Below are 18858 nucleotides of genomic sequence, written 5' to 3'. Positions count from 1 at the left end.
GAAGCCTGTCAACCTTGGATGACCTTACTGGTATTTGAAATACTGGTAGCATATCTTCCAGCATCACAGCACCATGCAAGCCACCACCGTATGACAAGCTGACAGACAAGTGGTGGTACGTCAAAACTACAATAATCAAAATAAGATGGTACTGTATAACGGTAGGCACATAGACAAATGAAATAGACTCGAGAGTTTAAAAGTATCCATATATCTATGTTAAATTGACTTTTGACAAGACTGTCAAGTTCATTCCAAGGGGTTTGAGTAGTCTCTTCAACAAATGGTAGTGTAACAACTACATTTCTACCTGCAGAAGAATGAAGTTGGTGCCCACATATGAAAAATAAATAAAAATGGATCAATGACCTAAGTATAAGAGGGAAGCCATCAAACTCAGAAAAATATAGAGGTACCTCTTCACAATCTTATATTTTGGTAATGGATTTTTAGATATGACAATACATGCCCAAGCAACCATAGGAAAAATGGGTAAAGTGGACTTTAATAAAAAGCTTTGTGCATTAAAGGACATGATCATGAATGTGCATAAACAAACCTTGTTTGGGAAATACTTGGAAATCATGTTTCATAAGGCTTTATATCCAAAATATACAAAGAACACCTACAATGCAACAACAGAGAGCCAAAGGCCCAATAAAATAAATGGACAAATAATTCATCCAAAGAATATATTCAGATGTCCAATAGGCACATGAAAAGATTCATATTGTTAATCACTAGGAAAATGCCAATCAAGACCACACTGTGATACTACTACACACAAGATTGGCTATTATAAATTTCTTTTAAATAGAAAATAATTAGTGATGTCCAAAATGTGGAGAAACTGGAATCATCATAAATTGTTGGTGGGAATGTGATGGTGTCATTTGAGAAGTCTCTTCAACATGCCACTGCTATGGCAAACAGTTTGGTGTGTGCTCAAAAGTTAAGCATAATATGACCCTATGATTCAGTAATTCCACTCCTAACTAGATACCCCCCAAAACTGAAAGCAGGAACTCCAGCAGATGCTGTATACCATGATCCACCACACATTATTTACAAGAGCTAATGGTAGAAACTAAGTGTTCATCGACAGATAAATGAATAAACAAAATGTGATATGCCCATTAATAGAACCTTATGCAGCCATTAAGAGAAATGAAATCTTGATGCAAGCGATGACCTGGGAGACTCTGTTGTGTCTTTAGACACATATTGCTTATTCCGTGTAGATGAAGTAGCTAACACAGGCAAATGCAGAAAGAGCTCATTGGATGAGTGGCTACGGGGGGTGAAGAAATGGGGCCTGATGGGAAGTTGTTGCATAATGAATGAGTATGGAGTTTCTTGTTTGGGGTGATGAAAACATTTCTGTGGTAGTGTGAAGACTGCACAACATTGTGAATGTCATTAACGCCACTGACTTATATACTTAAAGAGTTAAAATGGCAAATGTTACTGTTATTTAGATGATCAGGCACAGAATATGTTACATGTATATGTTATGTGTGTATATATATCACACACACTGCCAATAAGTTATTTTCAACTCAAAGTCACCCTATATTGAATTTTGGAGACTGTAAATCTTTTAGAAAGCAGACAGCCTCATCTTTCTCCCTTAAGACTGGTAGATTTGGACCAGTTGTTTTGTGAATAGCAGCCCCCCACTAAACCCCCACTGCCACCGGGGCTATATTGATATATAAAATTGTGCTAACAAAAATACTTTAAACAGATATTGAATAAGACATTCTGATTCATTTAGACAGGGCCGAGATCCAAATACCTTCATTAGTTCAGCTCCCCAGGTGATGCTAATACCAGATACTCTGACAACCAGCGCCTGCATGGGAATCACACCGACACCAGGCATAAAATCATTCCTCTTTTGCCTCAGCTACAACCCTGGAGCAGACAAAAGCCTACTTCGGAGTATAGGCAACAAGGATTTCCACATACAGAAGGACATTAAACTCCTGTTAAATCTCTGGCATCCCATGAATAGATTCCTTTGGGCCCTACTCCTATTGTATTGTGAGGCCCCTGACTACTACCCATGACACAGCCTATAAATGACAGCCTTCAACTCAATTTCCCTGTCTGGTTCCTGTGTAGCACTCTTCTCCTTTTAGGGACAGACAGTGAACTAGCTACAGTTCTCCTAGCCTCGCCACTTTAGGGAAGCAAAGGTAGCCTCCTAAACAGCTAAGTTATGCAATCCTACCTACAAGAAGGCTGAGCTGAGAGTCTATGTGATTCACTTTTAAGATCTGCCTCCAGTGCCTTATTATACTCATTACTTGAGTTCTCATTATCTATTTGCAGATTTATTTGGGTAAATGTTGTATGCAATTATGTTCTTTTAGAAAATTGTCTCTTTTATGTGCTCGGATGAGTGAAAATCCTGCAAAAGCACTTACGCTCCTACCACTGAAGAACACGCCTCGTTTCCCAATGTTGAGTTCCAATTTCGCGTCTTACTTATTGCCAAGGAGATAATTATTAGTATGCCAGGAGTTTTTTTGGTTTGTTTTTTAATATCTGGAAAGAGAAACTCACACTAGAGATGTTGAAATAAATAACTGCCAATATCTAAATGTTGATATGTTCACTTCCTTAAATTATTCAGATTTCTAATATTTCTTATCTTAAAGTTACAGGCAGATAGAATTTATTAGCAAGATTGTTTCTCCTCTTGGAGTCCAAAGAAGATATAAGGACAACTGAATCAACCAGTCTATGTCTTAGTTTGTTCATCTGTAGCTTGAAAATGATAATAATATTTTCCCTTTTTTAGGTTTTATTGGCACATAGTTTGCACATCATAAAATCCAATAGTTAAATTATTCAGTCATATCCAGGATGATTGTACAATCATTTCCACATCAATTTTAGAACACCCCAATGCCCCATATTAAATCATCTTTAAAATGAGTTGTGCGATCACAATCAGTTATAGTGTTGCCTCCCCGCTCCCACCTTCATTTTTCATTCCTGAAATCCTCTTTCCCTCCCTACCACTCCCCCCTCACCCCTGCATCCTCTGTGAACCCTTGTATGAGTTACTATCACTATGCAGCCACTCCTCCTGTGCATCACAATCTCGGAAACACAACAAAAACAAAATCAGAATAAGGTGGGAAGGATAAAGTAATAATAATATTTATATTATAGTTGACATAATATAAATAATATTTATATTATAGTTATTATATTTTTATTTTAGTTTTACAACAAAACTACAAATGAGTAAGAAAGAAAAGACCCCTATCAACATTCAAAAGGTGTGGGTATAAATTTCTGTCATGGAGCAAGTAAGAGATACTGGTACTCAGATCAAATTCAGTTCAGGTCTATATGGAGCTCTGCTGGCCAAGTCATGAGTTCGTTCCAGCAGAATCCGTGTTACAATGGTCTCTGCTGTTTGAGAATCTTGCCTGTGGCTAGAGTGGATCTCTCAGTGGCTCAGTCTGACTATGGACTTTGCAGATGGGTTTGGGGCTCCCACTGCCCTCCATAGCCTTCTACACATTGGTTGTTCATAATCTTAGCTCTGATACTTTTCCCTTTAGCAGATTCGAACTTTGTGATTGTCATCTTTGGATCACACAGGATGGTGTACTTCTTCCGTGTGGACTTAGTTGACTCTTTGCTTTTATGGCTGCTCGTTTGAATACAAACCTTGAAGATCACAGACACTATTCTGATTGGCACCATCTACTTTCTTCACCACACTTAGCTGTAGCACCCTTATCTTCATTGGTTTTTCATGAAGCTGAGTGTCAAGCAGGGCCATGTTGTCAGAACTAACTGTTCTTGAATTGGGGCCAGAGTTAAGTAGGAGTCCAGACTCCATCTGGCTGTCCGTGGGGTTTCCACATCTAAGGTTTATGGTTGTCATATGACAAAATCACAACCTATAAGACCAACTGCATCAATAACAGCCATAAACCAACCAACCAACAAACAAACAGAACACACACACACCCGAAAAAGAGAAAAAGAAAGAGCAAAAGCCCATATAAACAGAGAAGGTACAGCATTAGCCATCACCCTCTGCCCTGGGTACAAGTCGACTGCACCATTGTCATCATAAATTACCCCAATGACCCAGACACTATGTGATTATAGTTCCACCTTGAACCGAAAACCCATGGTTTTTGGTCCCACGTAGTTCGATCTCTCACTCGATTGGGTTCTGTGGACCCTAAATATGGGGATTGATTGATCAGGGGGGAACCTTCCTGGATCAATACTTCCAAGCGTACATCATGCTCAACGGATCACAACCTGATGTGTCGCTGCAAGGTGGACATGCAAGTACTACCTGTGTGGTGATACGGGGCCCCTTTCCATTGGACATCACTGAGCCAGGGGTTCCCTGCAAGGTCCAATGACTGACTGCCCCTTCCACATTTCTGGGGCAGCCACTCTTGGCTTCCTCTCCCACCCAAGTACTCCAGCCTGATAATATTCTCTACCTCATTTTTTTCCACCACTTGGATGTCACTTTGTCATCCTGTGGTAGCTGGTATGTGGCTGTGATGCCAGAAGTTCTGTCACTGGTATTTCAAAGGCCAGCAGGGTCACCTGAAGTGAACGGGTTTGACTAGAGCTTCCAGACTAAGAACAGACAACAAGAAGGATTCAGCTCCCCACTTTGGAGGAAAGAACCACTGAAAACTGGATGCATAACTTTGAAATATTGTTTGGTACTGAAGGCCTAATGAATAGAAGCAGAACATTGTCAGAGAGAGTGCTGGAAAATGGGCCCCTCAGGTCTGAGGGCACTCAAAAGGAATGAGGAGGAGTTGGTTTTTCAGAGTGGACTCCACCACAGTAACCTGCGTCATATAAAGCCCAAGGGAATGGAGCCTTCAGGAATTTCATTTGCCGATGGGGCATGACTCAAGGTAAAGAGAAATTTGCTAATCATTGGAACTTGGAATGGAAGAAGTGTGAGTCTAAGAAAATTGGAAGTCATCAAAAATGAGATGGAATGCTTAATAATCAATATCTTAGGCATTATTGAGATGGAATGGACTGGTATTAGCCATTTTGAAACAGAAAATCACGTGATTTACTATGCCATGAATAACACAATCAAAAGGGAATAGGGTGGCATTCCTTATCAAAAGGACATTTCAAAATCAAACCTGAAGTGCGGCGCTGTCTGCGATAGCATTATATCTGTCTTCCTTCAAGGAAATCCAATCAATGGAACTATCACTCGAATTTAGGTGCCAAACACAAAATTTAGTGATGAAGAGATTGAAGAATTTTACCAAGGACATCAGTTGGAAAGTGATCAAATGTGCAATGAAGATGAATTGCTAATTGTTGGCAATTGGAATGCAAATGTTGGGGGAAAAGAGGAAGGTACAGTAGTTGGAAAATAGAAAGCTGGGATCCACTGATAGAATTTTTCGAGAGATGGCTTATTCTTAGAAAATACCTCTTTTCAACAACCCAAAAGATGACTGTACACATGGACTTCTCTAGAAGGAATACACAGAAATCAAAATGACTCCACCTGTGGGAAGAGACAGTGGAGCTGCTCAATATCATCAGCTAAAACCAGGCCAGGGGCTGGCTGTGGAATAGCCCATCAATTGCTCGTGTATAAGATCAGGTTGGAGGTAAAGAAAATGAAAACATGTCCATAAGAGCCCAAAGACAATCTTGAATCTGCTCCACCTAAATTTCGAGAACATCTCAAGACAGGTTTGAGGCACTGATCACTACTGACAGACTTGATGGGCTATAGGAGGACATCAAGACAACCATTCATGAAGAAAGAAAAGGTTATCAAGAAGACAGGAAGAAAGGAAAGATCAAAGTGGACGTCAAAAGAAACTGAATCTATAGAGGCGTCAATCAAATGGAAGAAATGATGAAGTCAAAGAGCCGAACAGGAAATATCAAAGGCAGTTCGAGAAGATAAAGCTATATGTTATAGGGAAATGTGCAGGCTTAGAATTAGAAAACTAAAAGGATAGACATAGAAGAACATAGACCTCAGGACCAGGGGTGTGAGGGGCGAGGCTGGGAGAGTGGAGGGTGAGTGGGCTGGAAAGGGGGAACTGATTACAAGGATCCACATGTAACCTCCTCCCTGGGAGATGGACAGCAGAGAAGGGGGGGAAGGGAGACTCCGGATAGGGCAAGATATGACAAAATAACAATCTATAAATTATCAAGGGCTCATGAGGGAGGGGGGAGCTGGGAGGGAGGGGGAAAAAAGAGGACCTGATGCAGAGGGCTTAAGTGGAGAGCAAATGCTTTAAGAATGATTGGGGCAGGGAATGTATGGATGTGCTTTATACAATTGATGTATGTATATGTATGGATTGTGATAAGAGTTGTATGAGCCCCTAATAAAATGTTAAAAAAAGAAAGAAGAACATAGAAGGCATAGAAGAACATGCCGAGTCTATTAAACTGAAAGAACTCAGAGAAAATTCAAGCCTCAAATTGCAATCTTCAAAGATTCTATAGGCAAAATATTGAATAATTCAGGAAGCATTAAAAGAAGATGGACAGAATACCCAAATTAATTGTTCCAGAAAGAACGAGCCAACATGCCGCCATTTCAGGAAGCAGTATAAACAAGGACCAATGGTATTGAAGGAAGACACTCGCTGTACACTGAAAGCATTAGCCATAACAGGCTCTAGGGATTGATGGAATATGAAGAGTAGCCTCCCCCCAAAAATGGATTTTTTTAAAGCTATGTATTTAAAAAAATTTTTTGATCACTTTATTGAGGGCTCTTAAAATTCTTTTTTTCTTACAATTCTTAGTACAATTCATACATCAGTTGTATCAGGCATATTTGTACATATGTGGCCATCCTTCTTTTCTAGACGATTTATTTTCTATTGAGCCCTGGGTATCAGCTCCTCTTTCCCCCCACCCCGCCTCCACCCTCACCTCTATCTAATTTTTTTAATACAAAACAGCCTATCACCTTCAAATTACTCTCTGTTGCACTTAATACATTTGTCAAATATGTGATTCTATTCTTGGAAACATTTTCAAGCTCATCTATTTGGATGACTCACAGAACTTTCTGTTTGGGTCGGGTCTGAACTAGGCAGTCATTTTTTTTCTTCACCTCTTCTACATCTTCAAATCACTATCCTTTAATGTCCCTCTTCATTCATGGAAGCAAAAAGAAGCTGCATAGAGTGAGGTCAGGTGAGTAAAGTGTGGGAGGCAAGAGAGGCATGCTGGCTTTTGCCCAAAACTGGCACACTGAGATGCCTACATGAGCAGGTGCATTGTTGTGATGGCAAAACCAGTCCCATCTGCCACAAATCAGGCCTTTTTTGTCATATATTAGTATGCTATCTTTGGGGGGGGGATATCCCTTCATACCAATTGAAATGTTTCAACAAGCTGGTGAGACACTAGAAGCACTCACTCACCTAACCCAGGTTCTTCTGAAGGCAGCTATTTAGCCAACTGACTGGAAGAGACCCATATTTGTACCCATTCCACAGAAAGATGACCCAACAAATATGCTCAAACTATAGAACAATATCTTTTATATTAAATGCAAGTAAAATTTTTCTAAAGTAAAATTATACTGAAAATCATCCAACAATTGTTGCAGCAATCCATTGGCTGGGAACTGCCCAGAGATCAAGCCAGATTCAGAAGAGGACGTGGAACAAGGGATATCATTGCTGATGTCAGATGGATTTTGGTCCAAAGCAAAGAGTTCCAGAAAGGCATTTGCTTGTGTTTTATTGACTATGCCAACATATTAGATTATGAATATAAGCTATGCATAACCTTGAGAAGAACGGGAACTCCAGAACACTCCAGTGTGCTCATGCAGAACTTGTCCATGGATCAAGAGGACATTGTGTGAACAGAACAAGGGAATACTGCATGGTTTAAAATCAGGAAAGGTTTATATCAGGCTTGCATCCTCTCACATACTTGTTCAATCTGTATGCTGAGTAAGCTATCTTCTGTGAAGAAGAAGGCTGCATCAGGATTGCAGGAAAGCTTATTAGCAACCTGTGAAATGAAGATGACACAACCTTGCTTGCAGAAAAGGAGGAGGACTTGAAGCACTTGCTGATGCAGATCAAGGATTTCAGCCTTCAGTGCGGATGACAACTCAGGGTAAAGAGGACCGGAATCCTCACAACTGGACCACTGGATAAGATCATGATAAATGGAGAAAAGGGTGAACTAGTCAAGGATTTTGTCTTGCTTGAATCCACAATCAATGCTCCTGGAGCATAATCAAGAGATCAAAGAGATATTGCATTCCGTAAATCTGCTGCACGAGACCTTTTTATAGTATTGAATAGCAAGGATGTTACTTTTAAGGACCAAGGAGCACCTACTCCAACCCGTTCTACTCCATTATCGCACATGTGTGGACATTGAATAAGGTAGACCAAGCAAGAACTGATGCATTTGAATTGTGGTGCCGGGTGAAAAACATTGAAAATACCCTGGACTGCTAAAAGGACAAACAAAGATGTCTTGAAAGATGTACAGAGTGCTCCCTAGAGGCAAGGATAGCAAGACTTCACCTTACATACTTTGGACATACTGGCAGGAGAGACCAGTCCCTGGAGAAGGACATCATGCGTGGTAACGTGGAAGGGCATCGACAAAGAAGGAGGTCCTCAATGAGACGGACGGACTCAGTGGCCGCATCAATGGGCTCGGGCATAGGATGGCGCAGGACTGGGCAGTGTTCTGTTCTATTGTGCAGGTCACTAATGGCACCTAACAACAACGACGACACCTCATTTGTTTATTAAGTGAGATGACATACATAAAGTCCTTCAGTGGTAGCTAGCATGTTGTAAGAGTTTGTACAATTTATCTAGCACGATAACAATTATCTTCAAAGATTTAACGTCTGGGTTTCTTCTACACTGAAACACATCGCATTTCTTAAAGAGCATTTTGACGAAGACTTCACCACTGCCTGCCTCACTTCTGCCCTCACGTCAGCACTGAAATGTTGTCACCACTGACCCTAGCATGCCAATGCAAGGGCAATTCTCAATTCTTCTGTGGCTTCATCTCTCTGGTGTCTCCTATAGATGTTGGTCACTCCCACCTCGGCTTCCCCGAGCCGTTCTTCCTCACTTCTTGCTCACTTATTGATGTCTTTCTTTTTAATCATCAACAACACTTTGATTTCAGGTACCCCAGTTTGCAAGCTTTTCCTTTAGGCCAGCTGCGTTTCCAGTATCCGTGGAGACACAAGGGTCATTAAACAAAGGATGAGTCACCCTCCTCTCTTAAAGAGTCAAGGCCTCCGAAGCTCACAGGGGTGTTCCACCCTGTCCTGTAGGGTTGTAATGCGTCAGCGTTGACTCGTGGGAGTGAGGTTTTTCTTGGTGTTGTTTTTATATACAGATGACACTCTAAAATATGCCCCCAGTGATGGTGATATCCCCTATCTTTTTATAGGTTTGAGGTAGATATATGTATATATTATGTATGTGTATAGATGATAGATATTATATTGTCAAAATGTACAACATAATCTAAATGTAAGATGTGGACAATTCATTAGATGCATTTCATTTTATGTTCACTTTCGATAAATATTAAACTGCAGTTAATGATATGCCTGATACATTAGGAATAAAGTGTTCTGATGCTTGTGACTGGCTTTGAAATGCATCATAACATAAATACTTGTATCCATTGGACTCATAACCCACCCAAACCTCAGCCTCCACAACCCTGAGACCAGACGAACTAGACAGTGCCCAGCTACCACCACCACCTGCTCTGAAAAGGATCAAATTAGAAGGTTCTGGGTAGATTAGAAAAAAAATGTGGAACAAAACCCCAAATTGTGTACTAGACCAGGCTTGCGAGTTGGATAGAGAAGGGTGGAAGCCCCCAGACTCTGGCCCTTAGTCAGCCCTGAGGTCTGGAACTGAGCTCATCCCTGTGTGAGACTAGCCAACCACTTAAGATCAAAAGGGCAGAGTAGTTAGCTGAGGACAAGATGCAGAGGCTTACGCAATGGAAATAGGAAGCACGGGGGACAATGGGATAGATGATGCTACCCTGAGGGGATTGCAATGCATGAGCTGAAACAAACTATTGGATGTATGACTATGATCTTCTTTGTAAGCCTTTGCCTAATTCGCAATAATAAGCTTTAAAAAAATAAAATAGTAAAAAAAAGATGTCCCGTATCCCCTTCCAGAAGGGTTACAAGGAAAAGACAGGCCAGTCAGGGTGCAATATAGCTCCAATGAAACAGAACTTTCCTCTGGTTCTTTAATGCTTCCTCTCCCCCCTCCCCACACTATCATGACCCTAATTCTACCTTACAAATCTGCCTAGACCAGAGCATGTGCATGAGTACAGAGAAGAGCTGGAAACTCAGGGAATCCAGGACAGATAAACCCCTCAGGACCAATATTGAGAGTAGCCATACCAGAAGGGGAAGGGGAAGGTTGGGGGAGAAAAGGGGAACTGATCACAATGACCTACCTATAAACCCCTCCCAGGGGGATGGACAACAGATAAGGGGGTAAAGGGAGACATCAGACAGTGAAAGACATGAAAAAATAATAATTTATAAATTATTCATGGTTCATCAAGGGTTCGTGAGGGAGGGTGGGAGGGAAGGTAGGAAGGAGGTAGGGGGGAAATGAGGAGCAGATAACAAGGGCTCAAGTAGAAAAAAATGTTTTGCAAATGATGATGGCACAAATGTACAAATGTGCTTGACACAATGGATGGAGGTATAGACTGTGCTAAGAGTTGTATGAGCCTCCAATAAAATGATTTTTTTAAAAAGATGTCCCAGATCTTAGGAATAAATAGAGTGATTAATTGAATGCTCAGAAGGATGTGTGTGATAAATCCCAGATAGCAAAACATTGATAGTTATAGAACCTACGTAGTGGTCAGAGGAATACTCCCTGTACAAATCTTTGTTTTTCATAAATATTAGAGTCATAGAATTATGCCTCCATATCAGACCTCTCTACTGAGGTCCTGCTCTTTATAACACTAACATCAACAAAACTGTCCTTCATTCTCAAAGGCTTTCATTTCTTATGATTGAGTTTCATTCATTCATTTGACAAACAGTGAAGGATGCTTCTTACAATTTAGCTTAAGTAGCTGTGTGGATAATTATGGAAAAATAAGCGCAGATCAAGTTTTGGAGTGGAGAATATACTGTATTCATTCATCTGAGGATGCCTTCCATCTTCTATATGGAAATAGATTCATTCAAAATATTGGTCCTGAGTGCAGGAGAAAGATCTGGATGAAGCATCGGAGGATGAAGGGAACCTGATAAGAGAATGTTGAAAGGTGAATGTTGGGGCCTGAGCACCAGAAAACAGTATTTAAGGCGTGAGCACAAGAGGAAGGATCAGATAAAAAACCTGAGAAAGGAAATTCAGAGAGGACTTGTTTATCCGGGTGTTGTTCGCTGCTGTCAGTTCAGGACTCAACGCGTGGTGACTCCATGTACCAGGGAATGGACACTGCCTGGTCCTGCAGCGTCCTCAGAATTGGTGCCTTAGTTGGACCATTGTGACCCACAGGATTTTATAGGGTGTTTTTTGGAAGTAGATATCCAGGCCTTTCTTCTTAATCTGTCCAAGTCTGAAAGCTCCTTGAAGCCTACTCAGCAGCATCACAACACAGAAGACTCCGTGGTCAGTCAGGTGGGGGCTGCACGTAATGTGCATTCGCCAGAAATCAAACCTCAGTCTTTTGCCTGGAAGGCAATGATCATACATACCACAGCTCTGCCAATGCCCACACATCAACGAGGGACTCTTAACTGAAATAGCCATTCTGAACCACCGTCGAAATGTGTTCTTTTATAGCCTATTGTCATTGTGATACAGTAGTCTGGAATAAGGCCTTCTGGAATTCCCACCAGGTCATCATGGCCATGAAACACGCTCAATTCTGGGCATCTGGAGTTCTTTCTGACAGCACAGTGTGTTCTTAAGAGTATTCTCACGAGAACGTGCGTGCTATGCCAAAATTTTCAGAGCTTTAAAAAAAAAGGATGTTGTAGAATAAATATGGATACCCTGAGCCCAGACCATTTTAAACCCCTGATTTTGGAGCACTGCTCCCCTGTTCCTGTTCTTGTATTTCCACTGGCATTGATCTTCCCACTGGCAGTGTCATTCATCATGAGCACAGGAGAAAACAGAGGAGGGGAAGCCTATTCTTCATGTGCTCCGTCACCATCATATATGAATGATGGTTTGCAGTATCTCAAAACCAGAAAGCTGGTTGAATATGTGAAGCATTACATAAAACTGAAATGCGTTAGATACAAAAGAAGCCAAACTGCAGTATCTTGTCCTGAAATCACACTGAGCATAGCAATTTGCTTCCACAAAAACAACGTGTGTCCAGCTTTCCCCCAGATCCTGGATGCTTCCTCCCCCCAACTACCATGATCCGAATTCTACCTTGCAGGGCTGGATAGGACAGAGGCTGTACACTGGTACATATGAGGGCTGGAGGTACAGGGAATCCAGGGTGGATGATACCTTCAGGACCAAGGGTGTGAGGGGCGATGCTGGGAGAGTGGAGGGTGAGTGGGTTGGAAAGGGGGAACTGATTACAAGGATCTACATGTGACCTCCGCCCTGGGAGATGGACGGCAGAGAAGGGGGGGAAGGGAGACTCCGGATAGGGCAAGATATGACAAAATAACAACGTATAAATTACCAAGGGCACATGAGGGAGGGGGGAGTGGGGAGGGAGGGGAAAAAAAAAAGAGGACCTGATGCAGAGGGCTTAAGTGGAGAGCAAATGCTTTGAGAATGATTGGGGCAGGGAATGTGCGGATGTGCTTTATACAATTGATGTATGTATATGTATGGTTGGATTGTGATAAGAGTTGTATGAGCCCCTAATAAAACGTTTAAAAAAAACAAAAAACAACGTACGTCACCTAAAATTAGAAGGGTAGACTTGCGCTCCAGTGAACTTATTCACTTTGTCCCTTTTATTGGTACGTTTTCTTGTTTGTTTGTTTCATAATTTTATTAAAGACCTAGACAGCAGGAGTTTCAACTTTGTTAGCCAAGCCTGGTGGATCCATGAAAACGTTTTCCATTAAAGTGGGTTGTACCTCCCTAATAAAAAGGTGTGGCCAGCCCGTCCCTCCAATAATTGCCCAGCCTGTGAGAATAGATAATGTTGCCATGAACTTGGCACTTTCTACGTGAGTATTTCTGGCAGACAGCATTGTAAAGGTGTTGCACTCCTTTCCTCTCCAGGTAAAGTTATCTGACTTTGGTTTCTGTGCTCAAGTTTCTAAAGAAGTGCCAAAGAGGAAATCGCTGGTTGGCACTCCGTACTGGATGGCCCCTGAAGTGATCTCTAGACTACCTTATGGGACCGAGGTAAGGAGCAGCCACCGCTGAGTGGAGAGGTGTGGCCTGGGGCAGGCTCAGGACTGCAGTGGTTGTAGGACAGCTATGACCCGCCGGTGGTCTTGGCGATGAGTTTTTGGCTCTCACACTTGAGCCTCACTCACTGCTCCGGATGCAGTGTGGCTTGTGACCAATGGGAAAATGGCCACCAATGAGTATATAGACACAATATGGGTTTATTCAAGGACTTGTTTATTGAGGTCTACAATGGATGGAGCTTTAGGAAGGACAATGAGGGAGAGTGAGTCAAATGTTAATCTGCGCTCACAGAGAGGTACACGGAACAAGGCAAGGTGACTTGAAGAGAGGTCAGAAATGCTCAGAATCAGGCCTAGGAATTCAGAGAAGACTGGGGGGGGGGGGGGTAAGGGGTTAAGTAAAACTCCAGAAAGTATAATAAATTAATAATGGAGAGGTAACACTTCCTTTTTCCTTTTAATAATGTGTTCCTGTAGAAAATCGTATACCAATATTATAGCACATTTAAAAAAATATGGCACAGGTTTTCCTTCCTCTGGAAAGGACCAGATCATGCCTACATGATCCTCTGGAAAGGAGCAAAGTTTGTGAAAACGAGGGGGTGGAGCAGGGAAGAAAGGCAACCTGGGGTGAGGACAGCGAGTGTGAAACGTCTGAGACTAGGCGTGTATATGTGGTGGTGCACTTTGGGCAGACCATGTTTCCAACTGTAGGGGGCGATGGGGATTCAAGAGAGAAGGGTACCAGGTGGTGTGAGCCAATGGGCTCAGGGTAACAGCAGAAATTAAGTAGAGCACTTTTCCCCGTTTGTTTGACCTTGAATGCATACTCAACTTGTTTTTCTCACTGGTCCCAGGAGCATAAATTCTCAGTGAAGGTCCCTGCAAGGTTTATGTGGCAATGCAGCCAGCAGATAAGAGGTGTAATGAGTCTATAGCAGGCAGTGACTGACTGAGAATTTATAGCACAGCCGTGCCTTCTCGTTAGCCAGGTTCCCATTCTTTCCCCAGAAAGAACTGCTTGTCAACTCTGCTTTTTCTTTTCCCTCCTCCTTGAAAATGGCTTAAAAAGCAAGACTTTGTGCATGCTGTTTTTCAATGATAAAACCTAACGGAAAGAATCTCAAAGAGGGAGAGAGAGGATTTCTATTTAAATCCAATTTTAAAATCCGACTGTATTCTATACTCACTTGGCAATGTTGCTCCTTGCATTTTGTTATGAAGATGCAAGGCAACCTCTCCCTACTTTCACATGGTTGAAGGTTCACTTTCTTCTCTATGTTAATAGGCGAAAGCCTTGGCTCTTCTTCACGGCTACCTACAAGCCATTAACAGGAGACGCTAAAGCGGAAAACTCCAGTTCTAAATTTCAGAATGTTAAGATAGTCATGTTTCCCCAATGGGTAGACACTTCTTTGATATGGTCTTTAAAAAGTAAAAGACCGTTAGCAAAAACACTTGATGACAAGCGTTCAGACCTGTACTGTGAATTTTTCAAGGTTAAAATGATCACAATTAATTTCTGGGTATGAGCCTGTTGCATTCTGTGAGCACCTCCAGCTTTTCAGCATGTTGTCCTTGCCTGAGCTAACCCGTGGGAATGTCCTAACAGGTGGACATCTGGTCACTCGGAATCATGGTGATGGAGATGATTGATGGGGAACCTCCTTACTTCAATGAGCCTCCACTCCAGGCGATGCAGAGGATCCGGGACAGTTTACCTCCAAGAGTGAAAGACCTACACAAGGTGAGAAGTGGACTCTGTTTCTCAAGTTCAAAAGAGATCTAGACTTCACCGGTCACTGTGCAGTTCTAAAGACTGGAATATTTTATCTAAGTCATAGATCCTGGTTTATAGATAGAGACTTTGGAATTTCAGTCACTTGCATTCAAATCTGTGTTCATACTTTGACTCCCTGGGCAAGTGCTTCGGGCTCTGTAACTTTGACATTCTACATCTGTAAGTTGGGGATAAGAATAGCCCCTTTCTTGTGAAGTTCATTAGAAAACTAAATCAGGCCCTCCCCTCCCAAGTGACTCATTGAGCCCATTGACAGCCGTGTGCAGCGCTAGTTGCCGGGGTCTGGCAGCACAGAGCCCAGACTCCCTGACTTTCCTGGCGCTTAGTTGGAAAGGTGGATGATAAACCCATGAACAAAATATTCTCCAAGCGTGGATAAGTATATGAAGAAAGTAAAACTGTGATGTGGTATCGCAGGGAGAAGGCTGATGGCTAGTCGAGCCTGAGGAGAGAAAGCATATCTCTAGGAGGAGGTCTTGGACGAGGATCACGAGGAAGGGTCGTTGAACAGAGAGAGACATGAGTGGGTGGGGAAAAGGAGCCAACTCTGCAACAGTTTGTGAAAAGAAGGTGCTCAGGGAAGGGAACGGCAAGTGGAAAAGGATTGATGCCCCAAAGCAGGCCTATGTGGTTAGGACAACGTGGAGCATGGCAGATGAGGAAGACATGTCAGAGAGTGGAGGCCGGGCCTGGATGGGACAGGGCAACTCAACTCAAGGTTAGCGTGGGCATCTAAAGGACAGAGTGATACCCTCCCCTGTTTGCCCAAGACTGACAAGCAGGGCCAAGGTCAGAAAAAGGAAGAATGCTCAAAAGTCCTCACGGTGAACGTGGCCATCGCCTGCAAGGAGAACTGCCATGTCTGTAGACTCAGTGCCAGAAACACAGAAACACCCTTCCCTCGCTCCTGCTCCAGGACAATGAGAATGTGAGACCTCCTTTGGGGGGAGAATACATGGCAGTGGTGGAGTTTCCCTTTCCGTAACCCCAAAATCTGAGGGTAGAGTCGCGAGAAAATCACCAGTAGAAGTTGTGTGGACCTGTCAAAAATGATCATTGAACCAAACAGAAGATTGATTGAGTGCTGATGTTCTTCTGAGGCATGTAGAAGACTCCTAACAGTTTTAATTATAAAGGTCCCAAAAGTGGAAACCTCCGGAACCTGTTCCCAAATGACTTAAATGAAGAAACAGTGCCATATGTCAACAGTGACTGGCACACAGCAATGACAGGGGAAAGCTATTGCCATGCTCTTGTAGAGTTGTTTCTTCTGTGCACCTCTGTGTACCTTCTTACCACTATACTCCTGATCAGCCAGGCCCCTGGTGTGACTTTACTGCTTACCAGCCTTGAAGATGCCAGACACGGGTCACTTTCCTAGGATACAGATCAGGATTTTTGTGAATTCTATGAAGCCAGTTGTTGGAGCTGTCCCATGAGACGATGGTGCTAAGCCTTCAAACCCAGAAAACCAGTGTTGGAATGTATTTGGTTATAACTGAGGAATATCCCTATTTTGTCTGCAGCAAATATATGCCTACAACCACATAGATGCACCTATAACTATTCATAGATGCACCTGTAAATCTGTTTTGTATCTGTTCTCACCTGTGCACATATCTGTAACTACCTATATTACAATTTGTCCATAGCCATCCATCCGAGCTCAAATACTTATTACTTTGGTTATGCTGTGATGACTACATCCACAATTGGGCCCGCTTTTCCAATCCCCAACAATAATTTGTCTACACTGCTCCAAAAGTTTACTTTCCCTTCCTTCTAACCATCCATGAATATTGGTCTTGCTCTATTTTTTTAAAATTCTTTTCTTCTAAGAAAGGGATCATGCAGTATTTGTCCTAAAAGTTTCACTTATTTCACCTAGCATCATACCTTGTTTGTTCAACCATGTTTTAATATGCATATGAACTCACCGCTGCTCTCTATTGTTACGTAGTCTCCCCTTGGGTGTTTGTACCACAATTTGGTCGCTATTTATCCTTTGATGGACATCTCGTTTTCCCCACTTACTTCCTATGGTGGGTAAAGCTGTAATTAACATCTTGGGGGAGAAAAAACAACTGTTGCCACACACATCAGGGATGCATCTCCCAGACCCTATGTTTACCGAAAGAAGTCGAAAAGGGAGTTCATACTACACAACTCTTCCTGTAAAGTGGAAACGCATGCTATCAGAAGTCAAAATAGTTGTGACCTTTTACTTGAGGATGGGGATTTAAGTAGCCTCGTGGGGGGGCCAGAAATGGTCTACACATATCTGGATCGACGTGGAGAGTCAAGAGGTCTACCTGTATATAAATTCCATTTAGTTATACACTTAATATTTATGGACTAGAATGCATATAAACTATTCCCCTAAAAAGTAAATTATAAGAAATTAAAGGGGAAATTTACGTCTGTATCAGCTACCCTTCGGGAAGTTGTTTCTGTTCAAGAAAGGGTATTCCACAGAGCCTAGATGGTATCCGTTATTAGAAGAAAAAAAACTATTCCATGTGTATAGCACCCTCTGATCTTAAAAGCATGTGTGAGACTATACCTGCCTATAGTGACCACCACCCCATAACAGTTACCATTCTCTTTCCTGGGAGTCCCAGGTAGCACCGTGAATGCAGCTGGCTGCTAACCCAAAGCTTGCAGTTTGAATTCACCCAGAGAGACCTTAGGTGTATGGCAGTCTCCTTCTGAAAACTCAACCACTGATGGCCGTCCGGTGCACCTTCTACTCTGAAACACACCGAGCTCACCACGAGTCAGAGCAGACGCAAGGGATTTGAGTGTCTTTTATTGTCCTCGGAATTAGGACCATCATTATTTTACGTCGCAAATGCGCTTTTATCATTAGCTTCACCTTGTTTCAAACTTAAAGAGGGAAAGGAAATGGCATGTTTTAAAAACAGACGATAGCCACTTTGGCTTCCGCAATGCTTTTCTTTGTGTTTCCGGCAGGTTTCCGCCATGCTGCGGGGCTTCCTGGACCTCGTGTTGGTGAGGGAGCCCTCTCAAAGAGCCACAGCCCAACAACTCCTCGGACATCCATTTGTGAAACTCGCAGGTCCACCGTCATGCATCGTCCCCCTCATGAGACAATACAGGCATCACTGAGCACAAGAGTCGCGCAGTGACACACTAGATGAGGACTTGAGGACAATTCAGGAGCACACCAGGAACCCAAGGACCCGTGCAAAAGACCTGTGCGCGTCCCAGACCAGCTGATTGGTAGGCCAGTGTGATGACCAGCAGGGTTGGACAGACCAGGGCATCTTCTTGCGTCTCACTTAAACAGCTGGCGGAGGCATGGGCAGCACGGCTTCGCTTCACCCATCCCACGTTCCAGCCCTCATCCAGCAACTCAGAAGGACTCAGTACAAACTCCGTTATGCTAGATCCTAGCCACATGCAGGGTAACGCATAGGATTTTCTATTTCGAAAGAATACTTTTCTGGCAAAAAAAAAAAAGAAGAAGAAAGGAAAATAAAAAGCACTTTTTTTCTTAATGGTAGCGATGTAATGTATTTTGCAACGAATTTGTAATTTTTCTGTACGATAGTTTTGATAATTTATAGTACTTTGATGTCACGTAGCTATTGTATCAGTGGGAGTAATAGTTGTT

At 42.5% G+C, this 18858-nt stretch overlaps 1 protein-coding gene across 1 annotated transcript in view; it reads left to right on the top strand.

The window, feature by feature from the left end:
- The window catches only part of PAK5 (p21 (RAC1) activated kinase 5), a 137316-nt gene extending 118966 nt beyond the window's left edge, over nucleotides 1–18350 (top strand). The window contains exons 6-8 of the mRNA XM_075527832.1: nucleotides 13287–13412; nucleotides 15033–15167; nucleotides 18195–18350. Of these exons, the coding sequence (XP_075383947.1) occupies nucleotides 13287–13412; nucleotides 15033–15167; nucleotides 18195–18350 (417 nt within the window). The remainder of the gene's footprint in view (nucleotides 1–13286; nucleotides 13413–15032; nucleotides 15168–18194) is intronic.
- The last annotated feature ends 508 nt before the right edge of the window (nucleotides 18351–18858 follow it).

Source organism: Tenrec ecaudatus, chromosome 12 (assembly GCF_050624435.1).
Source record: "Tenrec ecaudatus isolate mTenEca1 chromosome 12, mTenEca1.hap1, whole genome shotgun sequence".
NCBI lineage: Eukaryota > Metazoa > Chordata > Mammalia > Afrosoricida > Tenrecidae > Tenrec > Tenrec ecaudatus.
Note: the sequence above shows the minus strand (reverse complement) of the source record. Positions and strands in the feature narration are given on the sequence as shown.